Raw genomic sequence first — 19,147 nt, 5'->3', positions numbered from 1 at the left:
GCATATTTGCCAAAAAACTTCGGGATGGAGAGACCACTCCCCGGATGCAAGGCCCTGACGACTGAGAAAATCCGCAGCCCAGTTTTCCTCGCCCGGGATGTGGACTGCCAAAATCAGTGATTCTTCTCAGCCCAGTAGAGGACCTGTTTTTTCTCGTGCATGGCCGCCCTGCTGCGGGTACCCCCTTGATGATTTATGTATGCCACCGTTGTGGCATTGTCCGATTGAATCCGGACAGGGCGGCCTGCCATTAGATGATGAAAATGCTGCAGAGCCAGCCGAACCGCCCAAATCTTCAAAAGATTGATCGGGAGGGTTGACTCCGGCGAGGACCAGCATCCCTGGGCTGTGTGGTGGCAAAACACTGCTCCCCAACCGAGAAGGCTGGCGTCTCTTGTGACTACCAGCCAATAGGCTTGGGGAAAAGGCTTCCCCTGTCATAGAGAAGGACTCGTTGACCACCATGCGAGAGCCTGCCTTACCTGGGGAGACAGACGGCACCTGAGGTTGAAAGAGCACGGACTCTTGTCCCATGCTGCCAAAAGTGCATGTTGGAGAGGACGAAGATGGAGTTGTGCAAATGGCACTGCCTCTATTGCCACCATCATCCTTCCTGAGACCCTCATGCAGAACCGGATTGTATGGTATATCAGCTTTCAAAAGACCCTCACCTCTTGCCGAAGGGTCAGGACCTTGTCCCGGGGCAGGATTGTCAAACCTTGTGAGGTGTCAAAGATCATCCCTAGAAAAGAGATTTTCCAAGATGGTACAAGGGACGATTTCTTTAGATTCACCAACCACCCTAGGCGAGAGAGTATCCAGAGTAATGCTGACATTTCCCTCGCAGGCCTGAAAAAAAGGCCCCTTGATAAAGAGGTCGTATAGATATGGCAAGACGAGTATGCCCCGGAAATGCAGGATGGACACCACTGCTACCATGATCTTGAACACTCTGGGTGCGGTGGCCCGCCCAAAAGGTAAGGCTGTGAACTGGAAATGTAGGCTGCCTACGGCAAAACGTAGAAATGATACGAAGGAAATATGGGAATGTGAAGATAGGCATCTTGAATATCTATTCAAGCTAAGATTTCTCCCTTTCCCATTGCCGCACTGACCGACCGGAGAGATTCCATTCGAAAGTGATGAATGTTGACAAACATTTCAGGTACAAAATGGGTCTTACATTTCCGTCTTTTTTAGGAACTATAAACAGGTTGGAATAGAACCCCTGAAATCTCTCTTCCTTCGGGACTGGAGTGATGACCCCACGGAGCAGAAGGGATTCTACAGTTTTGAACAGGGCTTGTACCAGGGATTCTGAACTGGGAAGGCAAGAACCGGCATGGGGGATGGCTGACAAACTGTCTTGCACCCGGAGGACACCAGTTCTCTTACCCACCTGTTGTGAACCACCGGGAGCCAGAACGGATGAAACAAAAGTAGACGGCCGCCTACTCTGTCGGTCGTGATCGGAGACCGCCTCCAGTTATTTGGCCGAAAACCTATGGGACCTAGATCCCCTTGATCTTGGCAGCTGGGACCGCATTCTTCCCAACAGGTTGGCCCTGTAGGAGATCTGATGATCTCTGTCCTGATTAGGTTGATCTGGGCCAACGGGGTTTGACACTGGCGTCCACCTGGTGTTACGAAAGGACTTGAAACGAGCCTGAAACTGGCGACAAAAAGGTTATTTAATCTTTTGCTGTGGGAGAAAATTGCTTTTCCCCCCTGTGGTATCAGAAATGAGCTGATCCAGTTTTTCCCCAAATAAAATCAACCACCCTGATATGGGAGAGTCGTAAGGGATTTTTTCAAGGTAGAATCCGCCCAAGTTCTCAACCAAAGAGCCCTTCTATTGGCAATTGCGTTTGCGGCAGCCAATGCCGCACAGTTCCAAAGATGCATTGATCAGGTAGCTCCCAGCTAGAGCTATCTGATTTGACATCTCCGTCAATTCCGCTGTTAGGTCCCTCTCCTGTAGAGCCTTAAAGGTTCTGACCAAGATATCATGGCCTTAGCTATCCAAGTCGCTGCAAAAGAGGGCGAGAGGACTGAACCTGAGCCCTCAAAAACTGAACGAGCCAAACTTTCTATGAGCCGATCAGTTGGATCCCTAATAGAGGAGCCGTTGGGAAGGGATAGCAGCATGTTAGAGGCCAACCAAGAAACCGGTGGATCTACCGAAGGGGATTCTGCCCACTTCTTACGCAGCTCAGGGGCGAAAGGGTATCTTGCATTTAGAGCCTTCTGTCCCGAGAAACGCCTGTCCGGATGCTCCCTGTGACGTTGGACTAAGTCCTCAAACTCAGGGTGAGTGGAAAACACACTGAGGGTGCTTGATCGTCTTGAACGATACCTTATGACCAGAGGCCAAGGTTGATTCGTCCTCTATACCCAGGGTATGGTTGACGGGCTCAATTCAGCTGTCCCCTGACTCCTGATAATCAGGCACCTCTAAATTGAGGGACCCTTCAGAATCGTAGTCTGAACCATGTTCACTAATCTCCGCTGGTGAGGGTGAACGAGAGGCGGAACTCAAGGATGCAGATGCACCTGATGGACCGGGAGACGCTGTGTCGGTGCGTTTCCCCCGCGTCTGCCTACTGAGAGCGCGGCCCCTGCAGGCCGGAGGCTCCAGTGAGTCGGAAGACCTCTCCAAGGCTGAAGAACCGCTGTCCCTGGTCCCAGCCGGGGTTTGAAGGGACTCGATTGCCTTTGTTAGGGACGCCATAGATTGTGACAATGACGTGATCCTTTCTGGGGGAAAAACTACAGTTTCTACCTGAGTCGCAGGGGAAGGCTCCTGAGCGCGTTCGGAATCACAGGCCTCATAGAGACGATTACTCTGGGGATGCGGAAAAGCGGACCAACAGGCTACCCATGCGGTATATAAAACCGTATGAGACTTGGTCCTTCTAGACATGGTGACCCTGCTGATGCTATAATCAGTGTTTTTAGATAGGCTGCAAAAACAGATATGGCACCTGTCAGGCTGGGGGGAGTAGCATTTACCCCAGTCCTGTTTCCCCGTCCGTCCTGTGGAACCTGTCACAGGGCGACACAACCGCGCTGTTCCTTTAAAAAGAAGGGCTTCCTTGGTGGGTGGTCCCGCCAGAAATGGCGGCGTTTTCAGTCCGCGGCCTATGGGCTTCTGCCCACGGCCTAACACAACAGAAGCCGGGGCCTAGATTTTTTTCCCCCCAGCGTTCGCCAAGGGATGATGGGGCAAGCACACCGGCCGATGACGCGGCCGGAAGGGGTGGGACTTCTGCCTGCGGCCTAACTCGGTAGACGCCGGGGACTAAAATTACCCGAAACCTGAACGAGGATGAAGGGGGCGGACCAGGCACCGGGATTCCCGCGGTGCTGCCAGCGGCAGAAAGACCGCAGCGCCCGCAAATTAGGGAATATCCAGGGATGCATGCTGCTGCAGGAACCCTCCCATCCAACCACCACGCGATGGAGCCTAAGGTTAGGGGGGGGGGGGGCTGTCTGAAAAGGATGGTGCACGCACCCCAACTCCATCTTCCCTTCAGGGGATGATGAGAGGGACCGTTCGCTTCCTTCCATCACCGCTGTCTGAGCATTGGTGATGCAGTGGAGGCCACACTGACTGTCTATATGCTCCTGTACAGCCTATGGTTTCGTTACCTTAGGGTGGTCACGGCTGAGTCCGGCAAGAGGTCTCACGTTGCGGGAGAGGATACGTGGATGAGACACTCCACGTGCTCGCCCGTTGTTGGTTCATCGCGCCTATCTCATTTCCGATGTGAAGAATTGAAAAATATGGAGAGTCTGGAAATCATACCTGTGCCTCCTTCAGACACTAAGCATAAACTGGGTTCGCCTTCGGCCAGTGTCCGGGTGTATACGACGGAGGAGGAGCTAAATTTTTTTTTTTTTATGTTTACTTTGTGTCAGCCTCCTGGCGGCAGTAGCATACACCCACAGTCCTGTGCCCCCCAATGAGAAGAAGGAGAAAAAAAAATACAAATGTACATAAAAATACTACATAGAAGAACTTGAGAGTAAAACTTTGACAAAAAAAAAGGCAAACATATAAATTACACTTTAAAGAGGTTGGCCACTACTTTTTCATTGATGATATAGCCTTAGGATAGAATTAAATGACCAGCACATCCAAACCAGTGTGAACAGGTGCCAACTAAAAACAACTATGGAAAGAGATATTGGAAAAATTAAATTGCATAATTGCTATGAAAAATTACAGTAAAAAAAAGACACGTTATGTAGGTACACCTTGACTTGCCTGATGGGCTCACATATATTGGCCATTCTATGCGCCAAATACCTTCTTTTCACTGTAATTTTTCATAGGAATATTGCAGTTTCATTTTTCCAATATCCCATATGTACATAATCGTAGCATTTTCCGGTTTTCTACGGCAGTAATGCAGTTCCAATGTTTTTAGAGTTATCATGCTTAGCAATTCAGGGTCTAACTATCTTTTTCTATCCCTAGGAACAGTCGGGGTCCGACACGCAGAGAGGTAAGTCACTTGGTACTGCACATTTTCCTCCTATTCAAAGCACTAGGAGTCGCATGTGTAGTACCTTGCGTCAGGTGTCGGTCCCTAACCGATCAGACATTGATGAGCTAGCCTAATAATAGGTCACCAGTGAAAAAAAGTAGTGGACAGCCTCTTTAGGCTATGAGCACACATTGCGGATTTTGCTGCGGATCCGCAGCAGTTTTCCCTGAGTTTACAGTACCGTGTAAACCTATGGAAAACAAAATCTGCAGTGCACATGCGGAAAAAAACGCACATAAACGCTGTGTTTATTCTGCAGCATGTCAATTCTTTGTGCGGATTTCGCAGCGGTTTACACCTGCTCCATAATAGGAATCCGCAGGTGTAAAACCGCAGGTGGAATCTGCACAAAATCCGCAAAAATATCACGGTAATTCCACAGGAAATCCACAGTGCGGTTTACCAGCGGATTTACCAAAATCATTCCGGAAAAATCCGCAGCATGTGCATGTGGCCTTAAGGTTAACTTCACTCATTTTCGTGTCACAAATTAAAAAAAAAAGGTCTTACAGTTTCAGCAATTTAGGAATTTATAGAAATCTCCTACCCGATGTGCTTCTTTTTCACTCCGCATAGACTGACCTGAGATGCAAATTTCAAATCTGTAACATGTAACATTTCTCTTGCGGTACGGATGGACTTGCATTAGGTGTGGAAAATCCGCAGGTTAAAAAAAAAATAAAAAAAAATGTAAGTAATATTTATATAAAAGAAAACCACAACTAATAACAAAGTTGTGTCAAAGCCTAATACAAGGAAGTAACAAAACAAAGCAGCTTTGTTTTAAAACACAAGAGACCAAAAAGAATGTAAAAAAAAAAAAAGCAAAGTAAAAAACCGCAAGTAACCCAATTGGTGTAGAAATGTTGTCGAAAATCTGTAGCATCAAAAGCTCATTGTGGGAACATAGTCTTATTTATAGAAGGCACAAATGAAAAACACACACAAAAAAGCATAAATGCATGAATGAATCTGTCCCGCAGCGGTCACTCCTGGCACTGCCCATGTGCGATTTCGGAAAGCTGCACCACCACCACCGTGTCCTCCTGTTTGGCTGGTGCAGCTCCGCTCCCATCCCTTCCAGTAATAAAGCGAGAGGCGTCAGAATCTATCGTTTTATTTTTCCATTTGTAAAAATATAAGACATGAAGTACTGCGAAAGCAATGATCTGATCATCTGATTGTTGAAAAATTAAAACTTCATTTAGTGATACAAATGCATATTTTACAGAATCGTAGTAAAAATACTGACATCTGACGGTTAAAACATTCAGAATTCGTGTAAAAATCACATTTTTTTCTGTAGCCATACAAAGAGCAACTTCACATGTGACACTCAGCGGGGATCGGGGGCATAACCAGGTAACTGTGACTGTGAGCCCCTCTGTAAGTTGATCTGCATACAATGCTCAGTCACTTTGTCCTTAACTTGTATTGCTGATCCACAGTTACATTGGGTCTCCAGTCACCTCCAGAGCTGCAATCATAATTCTGTCAAGCTTTGGATGTGACTGGAGTAGAAGAGATGATAAAACCTGAAATTCGTACATGGAAGCGAATCATCTGCAGCTACTGGACATTATATGTGGATCAATATATCACAAAGTAAGTGAGACCTCTCCAAACACCCCCCCCCCCCCCCCATACTTGGCAAGATCCCCTCCCCCGTGACTTCTCTGGGTCATCCGCTGTGCATTCAATCACTTCACCTTCAGCAGTTATAGAGTAACGGAATTATAACAGTATCATGTCATCAACCACAAAGACATAAGACCCATGGTCCAGAAATAACAGACTCATGATAGTCCCCAGTTTGTGCTTCTATGGGGTTTACTTAATTAAAAAAACAACTAAAAGAAACACTTTTTAAAGGGGAACTCCACTATTAATAATCCAGTAATAGCCCAATTGTTCTTGGCATATCTGTGTAAGAATCGGAGCCCCCTTAATGGACCTTAGTGTCACATTATGTTACACCCATAAAAGAATTGGGGGGGGGGGGGATCATTACAGATGACACATGGGGAGGGCACAAATTAGACACAGTTTTTGCTCCAAAGTAGTCTCTTGAAGAACTTATCGACACAGTAGAGGGTCTTTGAGCTGGAAGCCCCCCCCCCTTAGCTTCATAGGGAGCTATGACCTATTGCTTAGCCGTTTACAGTAGTAGACGAGACAGCATGAAGTGAAGCCCACAGTACCATCTGGTAACTGCCACTGCATAGACGTGTGCTGTTTGGGGTTATAGCCATTAAAGGGTGTTCCGGGTTTTTGGAAAACTGGTCCTTGGCGCAGTACTCGCAGCGTTGGACCTGGTGAGGGTGAGTAAAGGATTCGTTTTAGTTTATTTTGTTAACTGCAGCCGGGGGACAGGGGTTTTCTGGAAACTGGAAAACCCTTTTAAGCCTATATAACAGAAAACAAAATCTTCCATACCCACAGTAGTATGGCGCTAGGGGACTCCCTTTCCTAGTACCTATAGCCACCCTACTAGTCTGACCATCCCACGTATTTGTGCACCGTTTGGGGTCCGTTACCTTACAAGCGTGGGGGGAAGGGAGTGGTAAGATAAAATATTCTGGGGATTCTGGCTAATCTTGTGCTTCCGGCTTACTTCATATCGGTCAGCAGATTATTACACCGGATTCTCGTACATATGAACAGTCAGATACAGAGAGTATATACACAGTAATAAATTATATGCTTATCAAAGTCAAAGCAAATGTTCTGCGATTTATATAAAAACAAAAAAGCATTCGACACCATGAGCTCTGCCTCCGAAATGTGATGAATGTCGGGAGCCGGGTCAGTCGTCAACTATAAAGAGATGGTGGGAGGGTCAACTCCTTCCATCATGAAGAAAGAGTTAAAGCTCAGCTCCACCTCTGATCACCATTTTATATTTAGAATTCATTTACATAATTACATAATATATATTACAAGACTGAGTTATATCCTGTATTGTGCTCCAGAGCTGAACTCCCTATTCAGGAAGCTGCAAAATCTTCCTACAACCCCTGCTTGTTAGGTGTCAGCGTACAGCTTGTTCTAGTGGTTTGCACTATAGGTGCTCAGCTAAGCTGCGAGAGAGAAGAAGATCAACAGAATTGTGAGTTCAGCTCTGGAGTATCAGACAGACGAAAGGTCAGCTGAAATGCAACGTTTGTGACTCTCTATGTACATGGTGACTCTGTTTATTGACATTCATCCTATATAGAAACTATAAAATGGTGTTCAAGCGGGAACATCTACTCGAAAAGCCAAGAACCGAGATGATGAGGGTGATGAAGTCCAGTGTTTCGAAGGGATACAAAGGAGGTAGAGGGTCTGATACAGGACATACACAGAGACCATGGGTCATTCAGCCAACACACACCATCGGACAGGTCTTCTCTGTGATATACTGCAGTGGTCTCTCAGAGGATGGTCTGCTTGTTGGTGACCCCCCCTATAACGTAAAGGCCAGCTATTAGAGCCGTTGCCCCCTATCCAAGTCAGAAGTGAGGGCTGCGTCCAGCGCAGCTCTCGGCCCAGAACAACATGATATAAACAGCATAGCCCCTTAAAAGTTTTGGGAGCGGAGCCCTCCTTAATGATCCAGGTTAGTAACCGAAGGCGAACACGCTGACGTTTAACCCGTTCATAGACACCTCATTTAAAAATCATAACCCATCTTATTATAGCAGCATCAGATTTATAAAATATATACACATTTGTAGACTATGCACAGGAGCCATGCAGGTAAGGGTAGAAAGGAAGAGTCCGGCCTAAGTCACAGAGTCCTGTAATGAGGCATATTATCCAGTGACGGCCTTTACTGGGCTCCGTGTCCACTCAGCGGCCATATTACAACATAGGAAGCCGGGGTGAGCGTCTACAGCGAGAAAGTGGGGTCAGTACAGGAATAACACATTCAGGTCATGTATAGTTGTATCAGGTTACTCCATATTAGTCAAGACTGTGCAAAACTGACCTGTCACCTACACACAGGGGTTGTGCCACTAATAAGGAGCCAGTGGGTCATTGGTTTGCAGGCCACACTAGTGGCTGTCAGCCCTGATCGGGAGAGTACCCATTGATTCATAGGTGCTCCACCAATCAGTGATGAAGGTGGCACTGATAGCACCTCGCTCACCCGCCACTACCCCCTGCCCTCAGCTTTGCGGCATCCTCTGTGTGAATATAACAGATCTCCTTCCCATCAGGAAAATGTGCAAACAAATCCAGCTACAAGTAACTGCAAATGCAAAACCAGACAGAAAGAGCTAGACAGGCAGAGGACAATGAGCGAGTGACACCAGCTGGGATAAGGAGCAAGTGACACCAACACAGAGAGTGTTAACCAGCTGGTCGCTTCCAGCACTTTACGCAGCAAGGTCTGCTGGTCGATATGGTTGATATCCTTAGGTGTCCAGATCTTTAACAACAACTTTCCATTACTGGGTAAGTTCTGATAATTCCAGTGACGAAAAACAACCAGTCTGATCATTGTACACAGACTCCGCTTATCAATCCTCGCCGGTCAAGATACTGGGATACAACGGAATTTAACAATTTTACGTAGATATGAAATTACAAAAAATGCAGATTTTAGTGTTCATGGATCCAGGCACGCCTCGTCTTCTTGATCATAGCGCTACAGGGAGAGAGGGGCCTTTTGTTCGCCTAGGGAATGTAAAACCAAAACAAAAAAAAAAAGTTTTTCTTTTTCCTTCATTTCACGAAAATAGAAATCGCCAGTTCTGTGGAGATACGAGAACCGCGGATGAGATAAACTATACAATATATTTTCTTAATAATATAAAAAAATGATTTTGCAAGTAGAATGTCACGCGAATCAATAGGCTAAAAACAAACAAACAAAAAAAACTAAAATAAAATATTATGTGCAATGAGGCAGCGCCAGACGTCGCGTCCGAGCGGGCCTTCACAGTGTAATAATGGTGCCATCTTCTTCCAAGATCTTAGTGTGGTGGTTATGGTCAATGTGGTCCAGGCTGCTGGAGCTGGCAGATAAGTGTGTGTGGTACGTGGATGATACAAATCCATTCTGTGGGGAATCGTGGTACGAGCTGTGCTGAGTCAAGGACTCCAGACTCTCTGTGGATGGCGCTGCCCTGGGGATGACGGAAGTGCCACCCTCCTCTATGATAATGTCCTCATCATCGCTCTGCGCCTCCTCCGGATGGTAGTTCTGGATGATCTGCTGTGGTGGGGCGTTGCTGTACATGCTCGTGCTGCTGTCCGTCGACTGCCCAGAGCTGCCAGAGTTCCTGCTGTTCCGTACCACGTTATTCCGCTGGTTGGCCGGTCTGACCGTTATGATGAGGTTGTGGCTGTTCGCAATCATCATGTCGGTGACCTGGTCCAGGCTCTTCCCAGAAACCTCGATGCCGTTAACTTCCAGAACCTCGTCGTTGACCGCCAATAATCCAGTGCTTTGGGCAAGTCCTCCGGGAACGAGCCTGGATATGAAGATACCTGGCACTTTCTCCAGACCGTGGGGCGTCACGCGGACGCTCGAGCCGTCCCGAATGTAGAAGCCCAGCGGTCTCTCCATTCCGTGTTTATAGAGTCGGACTCTGCGGTGGGTTTCAGGGAGAATGTCCACGTCGATGATGGAGGACACTGGCCTGAAGTCACTGGGCATCCCGATGACAAGATGAGGCTTCTTCTTAGCCATGTCGGGGCGAAGAACGGTCGTAAGAACATTCTTCTTTTTGGTCAAAGTATCGGTGCCAAAGGCGCTGTAGTCCGCTTCTTCTGTAGAAAGAAGAAAAAAGAACAAGTCAGAACTTTCCAAAGAAGAAAATATCCTGTGAGCGTCGTGTGTACAGAGGACACAAATCAAGTGGAAATTCCTGTTCATCCAGCACTAAATATATCCTATTCCTGATTCTCGGGATTTCTGGCCGAGGACACCCTGCCGTCTATATATACCGGGCCTGGTTACACAGCCGAGGCTCGGGACTGTTATCTCTTACAATTTAGGTTTTACTTTAAAGCCGCAGGATCTATATTATGAATTATAGATGCCTGGGGAGATCATTACAGCTCAGCAAACAGAGGTGAAATTAGAGGCCAAATATGTAGAAAAACCTCCTTCTGAAGCTATACACAGATTCATTATTTGCTTTCGAGACTGAAAACACAGCATGCTCACACAGCTGAAGGCGCGTCACAGTGTCTCAGTGTATGAAACTAACAGCTAAACACAGCACCGACAGCCCCGGACCCCAGCTCTTACCTGCACTAGTACATTTTATATTATTAGCTCTGAAGGAGTAATCCATTTTTTTGGGACACTTTTACTGGCCTGAATAAGTTTAACTGGGAATCTGTCGGTCAACCTGTTATAAATGGTCTGACATGGAGTTTGTGACTCATTTATCTGTCTTTTCTGAGCTCCTCTCAGCTGATTTATGACCACAGACCACATCAAAGTTGAATGTGCATAAAGCATCCGGTGCAACATTTTAAATGTCACCAAATTGCAAAAATGACTTTTAGATCTAAATACATGCATTTAATAAAAAAAAGTTGATCTTAAAAGGTTAACAACTCCTTTAAAGGGGTTGTTCAGGATTAGGGTCTAGTATTGCAACTCACTTCAATAAATGGGAATAAGTCAATAGGTTTTTGCTATGTAATCAGAGAGCAGCATGATATAGGGGCCGAGATCCTGATTCCAGCGATGTTTCACTTACACTGTATGTGCTACTGTTCAGTGTTTTATCAGCAAGAGATTATCAATACAGGACTAGGTCTCTCCTGCCTCCTACTCTGGGTAACCCCACCCCCACCACTGATAGGCTGCTTTCTGTCAATGTACTGTGTACCCAGAAAGGAGCCAATCAGTGGTGTAGGCAGGGATATACAAGGCTCAGTAGCGAAAATAGTGATTAAATCTAAACAACGGCATGCAGCCTATTACATGACATTTCTGGAATCAGGGTCTCAGCCCCTACATCAAGCTGCTCTCATATTACACAAACCTGGTGACAAATTCCCTTCAAAGTGAATGTTACCAAATAAAATTGTTGCCAGGCGTGGCGCCGTACTGGAAAGAAAGCAGCTGATTTTCTAACAGCAAGGTGAGAACTTAAAAACGATGAGGAATCAAAAGGAAACAGTAGGACAGAGTGGCAGACCGCTGCCTGCCTCTGCTGTTGGAGCCGACCCTTGCACAATGGTGATGATAATGCATTTATGTACATGGGCAGAATGAGCACTTTATAGTGAGGAGCGGAATAACGCACACAGCTGCTCCCAGAGTCCTTTGCAGGTGATGAAGCCGGCGGTGTGGTGACCAGCAACGGGGGTAAACAGAATCCGGATGAACGGGTTGTTATGTACACACCTGACAGGTATGCGGGGCCGCGCCTTTGACACCCGAGGGTTGAATTTGTGGGGCAGCACATCCAGGGCAGAATTCCACTGAAATCATTTACAGGCCATGAAGTTATATCATTAGCCGGTGAGTACGGGTTTAATCACCGCACACCTTTACCCAACCTGACCGGGAAGTGACATCACCATGAGGAAGTGAAATAACGATCCCGTTGCTGGCATCATGGGCCCCCCCATCGCCAGTTTCTGCAGGAGTGACTCAAACCTCACCGACGGGCACAGCTGCATTCCCCGTATAGTCACCTAACTTCCCCACCCATGCAGGATATGCCCCAGCATTCCCAAACATGGCGATAGTCTGTAGACCTGCAACTTGCCTCTTCAGAGAGGAAGAGGACTTGAACTCTAGCGCCAACTGGACGTAGCAGTCCAAAAAGTCAATAGCGACCATCTAACGAGCCTTGTCACATGACTCGTCAGCGGCAAAACACTCTGCAAATCGAGATTCTGGTTTGACTTTTAGTCTATGGTAAGTCATGTGGAAAATCTCCTTAAAGGGTTGATATTGACTTTTAGGATTGCTACTTCCAGTAGGTGGCACTAGAGTTCTAATTCTCCTCTCCTCTCTGAAGAGACAATTTGCATAGTTTATTTTCTAGAGGAGGACTGCATGGCCCATAAGTCTCCTTACATACACGTCACTCTCCCCAAGAAGAGACCTTACCACTTAGATTGCACACCGTCAGTGCCAGTTACCTGTCCTGATGCCCGAGCCAGGCAGCGCTCTAATACTTTCCACTATCAGATACTAATAGTTTATCTGCAAAAGCTGAAATTACTTTTACAGAAGGCTGAACACTACAAGCATTGCTCATGGGTCTTGCTGTATGTGCAACAACCCTCGATGATGATGATGTGAGGATTGGTACCAAATAAAGCAGAAATGGATTCAATTTTTAAATCTGAGCATCTCAAAATATTATCTCCCCCCCCATTCCATAGTCATATATGCGCTTGTTTTTGTAGTCCAAAATTTTTAATTGTGATTTAACTTAGGGAGAAACTGTAAATCAACTTTAAAAAAAAGCTATAATTTTTGGGGGTTTCTGTCTTTACGGTATTCACCACGCTGCATAAAAGATATGATAATTTTAATCTGAAAGTCATTACAATCATTTATTGAGTTGATAAATATATATATTTTTGTACTCCTTCACAATAAAAACAGAACGTTATAAAGAATTTTTTTTTTGCAGGGTAACTTGTAGCTTTTCGTTGCTGCAATCATGGGATGCAAAATTTTGGTCACTATTATTGCATGATCGCTATTATTGCCGCCATGGCAAACCGTTAGTATGGCCTGATCACGGTGCTTGTGGGGAAGCAATGGCTAATAGGACTTTTCCTTTGTTTAATTACTTAGATGGTAGGATAACCAGCCCAGATCAGTCCGATCTCCGATCCTGGCCTGTAGAGTGGGGCGGCAGCTGTAGAATAGAATTGTGGTGATGGGTAAGACCCAGACCACAGGGTGACCATCTGCACAGTACCAGTCTGCAGCCCGATGCACAAGGTGCCGATACTGAATACAAAACTTCTACGTTTCTAGTTTCACATCCTTCATTGTGGGTCTCCTATAACTTATTAATAGAAATTGTTGCATATGTGTCACCGCCGCTGTTTGTGGCCGCGTTCAGTGCATACCTCGGAGGTGCAGCATGCTGGGAGTCATCAGGCACGGACACGCATTACATACACATGTTTCATTTCAGGTGGGTTACTCACATTCTTGACTATTTGCTACAACAACCCCTATCAGTCCGCATGTATGAATCACGCAGGGAGGAATACTGGAAATGGGTAGGTTATAATACGTGCCCGAGCTCAGAGGAGGGTTCATTACCCAGTGCAGGGAGGGTGACGTTATCCATAGTGCTGGGCCGTGCCAGGAACCAGACATTCCTTAAAGTTTTATATTCTGCGCAGTGGAGGCAACCTGACAGCCCCCAGACCACCCTCCACAGCCCTCCCAACATCCAGACCTTTACCAGAAACCTTCATATGTGTCTGGCAGGGAAAAAAGCCATGAACGTCGGCTCTGACTACATCCCTACATCGACAACACCTTGAATTCTTGTCTCTGACCCAATAGCATGGATTCATCTTGGAAATCTTTTGCTTTACCTGATGCTCCAGTCACCTCCAGAGCTGCACTCTTTTAGAGTTCTCAGGCTGCACTAGCTGACACTCCCTGCTGGTTCAGGGTCTGCATAAAGCCACCTGATGCACATTACATAAGTGCACTGCCTTTATTGACCAATTCTCCACCTGGCTCCTTCACTTTCTCTCTGCTGACATTCCCACCATCATCATGAGTGATTTCAACATCCCCATTGACACCCACCAGTAAGCAGCCTCCAAACTCCTGTCCCTAACTCAGTGGTCCTCCTCAGCCACCCACACAGACAGACACACATTAGACCCGGTCTTCACCCATTTCTGCTCCTTATCTAACTTCACAACCTCCCCTCTCCCTCTATCTGACCACCATCTACTCACTTTCTCATCCCTGTCCTCCTCACCTATCACCCATGTCCAGCAACATGCGCACCCATGCAGGAACCTCGCACACCTAGACACCCACACACGCTCTGACTATCCTACCACTAGCATCCATATCCTCACTCCAGGACACAGACACTGCTTTCTACAATGCCACTCTTGCATCAGCTATTGACACGGTTGCCCCTGTCATGCATAGCAGAGTGCGACGAATCAATAGACAACCCTGGCACAATAACATCACTAAAAAGCCTTCGGCAAGTATCCAGAATTACAGAACAGCATTGGAAGAAAACGCATCGGCAAGATGATTTCACTGCACTCAAACAAGCAACACTCACATTCAAATCAGCTCTCACCTCTGCTAAACAGGCCTACTTCACAACCCTCGTATCTTCCTTATCCCACAACCCCCAAACAGTTGTTCAACACCTTTAACTCCCTCCTCCGCCCTCCACTGCCCCCTCCGAGTTCCCTAATCGTTGCCGAGGACTTTGCCACGCACTTCAAAAATAAGATAGACCAAACAAGGTAATTCTTTGTCGTCAAACCACCACAACCCCTTTGTATACCAGACCAATGCCCAAAACCTATAACTTCCCTCTCCAAAATCACTGAAGGGGAGCTTGATCATCTTCTCGCCAAATCACATCTCACCACTTGTGCACTTGACCCCATCCCATCTCCTCTCCAACCTCACCAGCACTCTAGTCCCATCCCTAACCCATCTCTTCAGCCTATCACTAACTTCTGGTACCTTCCCCACTGCTTTCAGACATGCCACAATCACACCTATCCTCAAAAAGCCATCCCTTGACCCAAGCGCTATGTCCAGCTATCGCCCCATATCCTTGCTCCCATTTGCATCCAAACTCCTTGAGCAGCACGTCCATGCTGAACTTTCCTCTCACTTTGCATCTAACTCGCTCTTCGACAACTTACAATCTGGCTTCCGTCCCCACCATTCCACTGAGACTGCCCTGATCAAAATTACTAACTACTTACTTTTAAGCTAGTTTCACATTTGCGGTTAAGTCTGCAGCGTATCATCCGCAACCGCATGCAAACGTCTGATAACGCAGCGTTTCTTATCCGCATCAGCTTACACATGATGGTAAAAAAACACACAGCGTTTGCATGCGTTTTTACATGTGTTTGCACTTTTTATGCGCATGCGTTTGATTTTTCCAGGAGGTTGTGTCTTTAATGGGCAGGTCTAAATCAGTTCCTGGACATGCGCAGTCTGAAGTACGCAAGCATACGCAAAGACGTGTACGCATGCGTTCCCATAGACAGTAATGCATTTTTTGCCGCATTCCTTGCGCTAACAACCGCATACGTTTCTATGCGGCAAATTGACACCTCTAAAATTACTACATGTTACGTTTACCACGCCAAACCGCAGACAAAACGATGCATGCGTCGTCAAACGCAGCAAAATGCAACCGATCGCAGACACATGCATCCCTAATGGGAGAATGGAAAAAACGCTGCGGACACAACCGCAAATGTGAAACCGGCCTTACAGCCAAAGCTAACAGACACTTCTCTATACTCCTCCTTCTAGACCTGTCCTCTGCCTTCGACACAGTTGACCACTGCCTACTACTACAGATTCTCTCTTGGGGTCAAGGACCTCGCCCTATCTTGGATCTCCTCATACCTTACCAACCGCACATTTAGAGTCTCCTACTCCCATACTACCTCTTCATCTCGCCCCCTCTCTGTTGGTGTCCCTCAAGGCTATGTCCTTGGACCCTTACTCTTCTCAATCTATACACTCGGCCTGGGACAACTCATAAGGTCCTATGGCTTCCAGTACCATCTATATGCTGATGACACTCAGATCTACCTCTCTGGCCCAGATGTCACCTCTCTGCTCTCCAGAATCCCAGAGTGTCTATCAGCCATATCCTCCTCCTTCTCTCGTTTCCTCAAGCTCAATGTGGACAAATCTGAACTAATTATCTTTCCTCCATATCGCATATCTTCCCTACCTGATCTATCTATCAAAATAAATGAAATCACTTTCCCCTGTCCCCAAAATCTGCTGCCTCGGTGTAACCATGGATTCTGCGCTGTCCTTCAAACTGCACATCCAAGCTCTCGCCACCTCCTGTCGCCTCAAGCTCAAAAATATTTCCAGAATCCATCCTTTCCTCAACACTCACTCTACCAAAATGCTTGTACATGCCCTAATCATCTCCTACCTCGACTACTGCAACATCCTCCTTTGTGGCCTACCTTCTAACACTCTCGCCCCCCCCAGTCCATCCTTAACTCTGCTGCCCAACTAATTGATCTCTCTCCTCGCTACACTCCTGCTTCCCATTTTTGCAAATCCCTTCACTAGCTCCAAATTTCCCACCGTATCCAGTTTAAACTACTAACACTGACCTACAAAGCCATCCATAACCTTTCTCCTCTGCATATTTCCAAACTAATCTCTCAATATCTTCCCTTACGTAATCTCCGGTCCTCCCAAGACCTCCTCCTCTCCTCCATGCTTATTCGCTCCTCATCCAATTGCCTCCAAGATTTCTCCCGAATATCCCACATCCTCTGGAATTCAGTGCCCCAACACGTCCAGTTATCCACCACAATTGGATCCTTCAAAAGAAACCTGAAAACCCACCTCTTCAAAGAAGCTTACAACCTGTAATGACCACACGGCCACCTCAACACCATTGGAGCTACTTCAACCTCCGACCTACTGTCTCCTTCCCCATAATCCTGTAGAATGTAAGCCCATAATGGCAGGGTCCTCTTCCCTCTGTATCAGTCTGTTGTTGTTAGTTTTGTTTACTGTAAGTGATATTTGTATTTTGATGTAACGCCTTCTCATGTACAGCACCATGGAATTAATGGTGCTATATAAATAAATAATAATAATAATGTGTATATAGCAGGAATTAACTTACAATGACCGATTTTGTTCTGCGAATGATAATAAAATCCCAGAAAGGTGCAAATTTACCCACAAATATGATCACTAGCTTGCCAGGAAAATGACGGCGACCCAGAAAATTGGTGCCCCTGCATCAAGTCACAGAGCAAGGACAAATGTGATGGGATAACAACAACCGGAGCTTCAATACAGAAATATAAAATCAATATCACAGCACAGGAAGAAATCCGCAGAGGGGATGGGGCACCCTCTGCCGGGCGCTGAGCCTGTCCTGATGTGCCCTTTACCATGAAAGGAAACATTAATACCTGCTGGGCACCTGCCAACTACACCCCATTAAATCAATTTCACTGTATGTCCCAGTACGGGAGTTCTAGCACACTCCATTATCTGCTACAGGAACAATGGGTGTTATTATACTGAGCCGCCATGCCGGTCTGCTCCCTTATTAAATATATATATATACACAACCAGGCCTGGCAAGAAAGGGAGGCCATAGCTGTAATGGAACAGTGATGGCGGCCATACTGGTGGTCACCCAGCTTTCCACGACACAGGATAGACTGTTTCCTAACCACTTACAGAGACTGTTGAAGGGGTTCGAAATTAAGAGGGAAAGTGCATGAGGACCAGAGTCCGGCCGTGCCTCGTACCGCGCAGTAAGTATTATAGACTCAGAGGCAGCAAAGAATTTGAGTAAAAGTTGGAAGAAAGTCAAAGATTAACATAACAGGGAGAAAAAAAAAGCTAATCCGATGGAAAGTTCTTACCCATATGAGATATACATCTAGTAGGCACATACACTATATATACAAATACAGACAGAAACATACATACTATATACACACCCACTATACACACACTAATTATATACATATACTGTACACGCACATACTAATTATATATATATATATATCTATCTATCTGCGTATGTATGTGTGTATGTATGCGTGTATGTCCGGGATTGGCATCTGCACCGTTGCAGCTACAGCCACAAAATTTTGCACAGTCACACGTCTGGACCCCGAGAGCGTCATAGGCTATGTTGTGAGGCGAAATTTTCTCCCCGCGCGTTCTAATTCACCAAACAATTTTGCCCCTATCTACATAATGGGGAAAAAGTGAATGGAAAAGTGTTGGAGGCAAATTGACAGCTGCCAGATATGAACAAGGGAGGCTTAAAGAATGAGAGCGATGGCACCAAAGAGTATATACTGTACAGATGCTAAGGTGGGACCCCGACATGGGATACTTACCACACATGGGGATATGAACATGCACACAAAATGCGCCACACACTACCACGTGCTTGAACACATATACCACCCTCAGCACACATTTCACCACACATACACCAACCTCGCCACATAAAAGTCGAAACACAAAAGTCGCAAACTACAAGAGCAACAAATGTACCATATAGGAAATATGGCAGCTGTCAGTCACATGACCTGTCTATTATGTGTATGTGTGAGCTAATATATACTGCCAGGGGGAGGGCTTCCTCTTGGCTGGGGATTTATCAGGCTGCCAATTTAGCTTACAAATACTGAGGTAAAAATACTGAGCAAATAACATGTGAACGAGATCTAATACAGGAGGAGATGACATACAGATATATACTATATACAGGGGAGATGACAGATATATACTATATATAGGGGAGATGACACAGATATATACTATATACAGGAGGAGATGACTTACAGGTATATACTATATAGGAGATGACATACAGGAATATACTATATACAGGGGAGATGACATACAGGTA

The 19,147-nt window shown here is 46.2% G+C and overlaps 1 protein-coding gene across 1 annotated transcript in view; it reads right to left on the bottom strand.

Annotated features, from left to right (window-relative positions):
* Nucleotides 1-5,654: 5,654 nt before the first annotated feature.
* PARD6B (par-6 family cell polarity regulator beta) overlaps nt 5,655-19,147 on the bottom strand; it is a 34,723-nt gene continuing 21,230 nt past the window's right edge. Inside the window, exon 3 of the mRNA XM_069750881.1 lies at nt 5,655-10,316. Within this exon, the coding sequence (XP_069606982.1) occupies nt 9,481-10,316 (836 nt within the window). The 3' untranslated portion in view covers nt 5,655-9,480. The remainder of the gene's footprint in view (nt 10,317-19,147) is intronic.

Source organism: Ranitomeya imitator, chromosome 2 (genome assembly GCF_032444005.1).
Source record: "Ranitomeya imitator isolate aRanImi1 chromosome 2, aRanImi1.pri, whole genome shotgun sequence".
NCBI classification, from domain to species: Eukaryota; Metazoa; Chordata; class Amphibia; order Anura; family Dendrobatidae; genus Ranitomeya; species Ranitomeya imitator.
The sequence above is the reverse complement of the archived record's forward strand: the minus strand, read 5'-3'. Positions and strand labels throughout refer to the sequence as shown.